This window comes from Cryptomeria japonica, chromosome 11, assembly GCF_030272615.1.
Source record: "Cryptomeria japonica chromosome 11, Sugi_1.0, whole genome shotgun sequence".
Lineage (NCBI taxonomy): Eukaryota > Viridiplantae > Streptophyta > Pinopsida > Cupressales > Cupressaceae > Cryptomeria > Cryptomeria japonica.
Window position 1 is genome coordinate 201,164,438 of NC_081415.1, and position 4,971 is coordinate 201,169,408.

The window sequence follows — 4,971 nt, forward strand, 5'->3', positions numbered from 1 at the left end:
GTCTATCTTTAGGAGGAATATTGTTGTTCTCCTTAAGAGAAGGTAAAGTCACATCCATAGAAGTAGGTGGACAATTTTCCTAAGGAGGGAGATTAGTTATATCCGAGAGGGGAAGAACCTCATCTTGAATAATAATAGGAATGTCAAGTGTTGGAGATCTAGGTTGACTTAAGGATAAGATCATATTGTTCTTCCATTTTTGATAAGATTGAAAAATAGCATTGCTCCTTGATGGAAGAGATTGAAATTGTTTAGGCCAAAAGAGATCAATAGGAACACCGGGGCTTCTTGCAGATGGATGAAATAAGCTATGGTTTGTGGTTATAATTTCTCCATTGTGAGGAAATTTGAGACACTTGTGGATTGGAGAATCAATAGACTTCATGGAAGATAGCCAAGGATAGCCCAACTTCACATGAAATTGCTCATAAGAAGGTATGATAACAAAGTCAACATCCGCTTAACATTGAGTTAAATTTTTGCCTTCTGTCTACAACTCTCTCGCCTGCTTCGCATTTGAACTTGTGTCCCTGGATGACCGCCCCCTCTCGGGAGCTCCCCCCTCCCCCACTGGACCCAACACCTGATTCTATGGTCGGTGCGCATGCTACTGAGCCGACTGTGGGGTCCCCATTGTCTGCGGACCATACGAAAGAAAATGTCAGCCTTCACACCCCTTCCACTTCACTAGGTCTGACTGATACTGGCCTGAAAGGGGATGAAAGGATTATACCCCATCCTAGTCCAGAAACTTCTATCGGATAGGTGGATGTGGATCTTGTGAAGGAGAATCCCAAGTCTAGCTAGAAGAATTCCCTCCTTGGGTCAACAAAGTTGACCCCTGAAGATGTTGTGGCCACCTTCTCCCAAACAGAAGACAAAACAAAGATCAAACTCCCGGACAATGTGATGGACAAAATTGCCTCTTCCCTTCACCTGGCAATAGTTGGTCGTTTCTTCTCCTTCCGTCCATCTATTGACATGGTCAGGCGATGGACAAAATCTCGTTGGAAGCTTAAAGGAAGCCTGGAGGTTTCAGCTATATCGAGGGGACTCTTTCTTTTCAAGTTCAACACTAATGAGGATCTGATCTATGTTCTGTCGGGATCTTGGGCTTATGGAAAGCATTTCCTAACCATGGCTAAATGGAAGCCTGGTTTTGACCCCTCCGCAGAACTAAACCGCATGGCTCCAGTCTGGGTTAGGCTTCCTGGACTCCCTCTAGAATTATGGGATGAACAAATCTTCTGCTGGATTGGAAACTCGTTTGGCAGCTTTGTTGCAGGGGACTCGATCACTCTCAACAAATCCAGGTTGGTGTATGCTCATTTTTGTGTCAATGTCACTATTAACAAGGCTCTCCCAAAATTTATCTCCCTAAAATCAAAATGGGGAAAATGGTCCCAGGCTATTGTGTACGAAAATGCCACCTTGTATTGCCAGAAATGCAATAACCAGGGGCATTCATATATTGATTGTAAAGCCCTCGTGGTTGCGGAACCCAAGCTAAAAAATAAAGCCATCTGGGCCGAACCCATTAATCCTAGTGACCCATCATCCTTGGCTCCCCTTGAGTTGACTATTGTGAATGAAATTTCTGATGATTACCCACACATAGACAAGATCCTTGAGATCTTAAAACCCCCAACAGACCCAGTCAAAAACTCAATCTTTCCCCTGGAAGAGGGGGAGATAGCCCTCAACTCAACTTTGGCCAAGCCTCTTTTGACTGAAAATAGCTTACCCACCTCTTCAACCCCTCTCTCCCCTGTAACAGGGGATAGAGATGAGCACCCTGGAAATTCCCTGGTAACTCCGCTGAAAGTGTCCCCCTCGGGCTCCCCCCAGATGGATAATGAAGAATGGATAACCCAGAAGAAGAAAGTCAATGCCAAGAAAGCATATGTGGGGGGTAACGAAAACAAAGTAGGCAGACCCTCAGAAAGAGTTCTGAGGCACAAGGTTATGGCAAGGGACATTGCAAAGTGTAGACAATTGACCCTGGATGGACTTAACAAAAGCAAGAAATGAAGTTCCTCTCTTGGAACATAAGGGGTCTGAACAACCCCCAGAAGTAGTTCGCCATAAAACAACTCATTCTTGAGATGAAAATTGACATTTGCCTCATTCAAGAAGTCAAGATGCCCTTTCAAACTTTTGTTGCAGTTGCTAGTAAAATTTGGCTTGGAGTGGATTATCTGTATGTTGATGCCTTGGGTGCTTATGGGGGTATTGCTACCATCTCGGATCCCACTAAAATGAAAGGCAAGCTTTTTGCTAGCTCCCAAAATTTCCTAGCGGTTTCCCTTCATTATGGGGAACAATGCTCGCAGATGTTCAATATCTATGCTCCCAACTCAAGATCGGGGAGATGGCTCCTGTGGGAGGAAATGTCTAATATCATTATGACTAACCAGAAGGACCAGTTTATGCTTGCAGGAGATTTCAACTCCTCCCTCTACCCATCCGAAAAGTGTGGTGGTTTGGAAGATTTATCTGACAGCATGGGCGACCTAGCTAGTTTCATCAATGCTACAAGCCTTATGGATATTGATCTACAGGGTGCCCCCTTCACCTGGTCAAATAATAGGAAAGGCAAACATCTTATTCAAGTCAGGCTGGATAGATTCTTGATTTCCACCAATTGGGACATTGGAAATAGCTCTTACCTGAAAACTCTCCCAAGGATTGCGTCTGACCACAACCCGCTTCTTCTCCACTAGAAAGACAGACCCTACCAGGGTCCCCCCCTCTTTCGCTATGAGATCATGTGGGCCTCCCACCTAGACTTCAGGGAAATGGTAAGATGCTAGTGGACCACCTCGATACAAGGGACTACCATGAATAGAATTATGGAGAAACTAAAGTTAATTGGCAGGGAAGTCAAAGGATGGAATAGGACCACATTTGGAGATATCTTCAAAAGAAAGAAGGACCTAGGAGCCATACTGGAACAACTTCATTATATTATGGTTATCGGTAACCCCCTGGACCCCATTTTGAAGGAGGAGGAAGATTGTCGCAAGAGCTGGAAAGATACCCTCTCTCCAAGGAAGAAGTGTACTGGAAGCAAAGATCCAGGATCCAGTGGTTGAAAGAAGGGGACATAAATTTTGCCTTCTTCCACAAATCAGCTTCAATCCACAAGAGGAGGAACTATATCAAAAGTATTAAGGATGAAATTGGCCAGGAGATCTCTGAGGACTCTCTGCTTGGACAGAATGTGGTGGACTTTTCACCAGACTGTATGCGGATGGTGGAAGGGATTCTCCGCTCCAAGACTGCCTTGTTAGTAAGTTGTCGATGGCCATCAATGAGGATGACAACTGACAACTTTTGGCTCCCATCTCGACCGATGAAGTCCACAGGGTTGTCTTTGCTATGGGAGCCTACAAGACACCAGACCCAGATGGTTTCCCCCCGATGTTCTTCCAGGACTTTTGGGACATTGTTAGTTACGATGTCACCAAATTTGTTCAAGATTTCTTCAAAACGGGGAGACTGCTGAAAGAGATCAACAACACCTTCATTGTCCTCATCCCCAAGACCACTACTCCCAGCTGCTTGAAGGAGTATCGGCCCATAAGCCTCTGTAATACCATTTATAAGATACTCTCCAAGATCCTTGTGAATAGGATTAAACCCTTCCTGGAAAAATTTATCAGTTCGTCTCAGAAAGGCTTCATCCCAGGATGCCAAATTTTGGATGCTGCCATTGCAACTCATGAGATAATCCACTCCACGGATAGGAGCAAATTGCCAGGTATGACCTTTAAACTTGATATATCAAAAGCTTATGATAAGGTTGTGTAGACATATAAAAATGACCATATTCCTAAATAAATATTTTATGTTCATTCCTCTATTTTAGTTAGATCTAATTTAACTAAATCACCCACATTCCTCTATTTAATTAAGTAAATTATTCAATTTATTTAGTTAAATTCACTAGAGCCCTTTATATCATTTAAATTCAATAAATCATTTTATTTAATTAAACCCTTTTCTCTCTACTTTTAATTAAATTTACATTTAATTAATAGTTCATGAATAAATCTAATTTATTAAATTTCCCAAATTGCAACCACAATTGAAATAAATTAATTTTATTTTAATTAAATTCTATTTTCCCTCACCCACTTGCATCCTAAACCCTATTCCTAATTTCTTCTAGAATCCATCTAATCCTAATCAATTAACCCTAATCCCATCTATTATCCCCTTTCCCTAAATTTGAGGAGGCCACTTCTCAAATTTGGAGTAAAGTCTTCAAAAGGCATTAAAGCCTTTATCCATTCAACAAGATGCCCCCAAATTTGGAAGGACTCTTACAAATTTGTCCCCAAAGTCTTCAAACCATTAATGGTTAACTACCCTTAGTGGCATGGTTAGAGACTTTTTGACTAACTTAACCTCCATCTAACCCAAGGGTCTCATCAAGCATTTATTGCTTTGACCATGGTTATTCCTTTACGTCTTGGGTAAAAGCTTTATCCATTGGATAACCCTAACCTAACCTTAACCCTTACCTCCTAGGGTAACCATGAGGTCTTCTCAAGCATTTAATGCTTCCTACCTCTCCTCTCAACTAGCCTTATGTTGACAATTGTCACCATTTCATTGGTGAAAACTGTAAATATGGATTGACAACTTTCAAACTTGACCCTTGATTAACTCTTTCAATCCTGACCATCCATTGCCCTATTTTCACTATAAATAGAGCTCTCATTCCTCCATTTTAAAGATCCATGCAAGTTTTAGTATCTCATTTATGCTCAATTTTATTAGCGCGTCTAGCTTCTCTTTGTTATAGGAATAAATCTAATAAGCATTTTAGATTATTTCCTTTATCATTAGTGTTGGTGTAAATAATTATTCATCTTGGATATTATTACACTTACTTAAGTTTACTTAGGAAATGCATTTCATAGTAGTTTGGGTATGAGACACTTGGGTGTTTGTGCCACATTG

At 41.5% G+C, this 4,971-nt stretch overlaps 1 protein-coding gene across 1 annotated transcript; it reads left to right on the forward strand.

Annotated features, from left to right (window-relative positions):
• Nucleotides 1-909: 909 nt before the first annotated feature.
• LOC131860131 (uncharacterized) lies at nucleotides 910-2,031 on the forward strand. Its single transcript, XM_059214503.1, has one exon. The coding sequence runs from the start codon at nucleotides 910-912 to the stop codon at nucleotides 2,029-2,031; it is 1,122 nt and encodes a 373-aa protein (XP_059070486.1).
• The last annotated feature ends 2,940 nt before the right edge of the window (nucleotides 2,032-4,971 follow it).

What these genes read in the sequence shown, in the direction of transcription:
- LOC131860131 (XM_059214503.1), top strand. Translation starts at nt 910, where the DNA reads ATGGACAAAATTGCCTCTTCCCTTCACCTGGCAATAGTTGGTCGTTTC.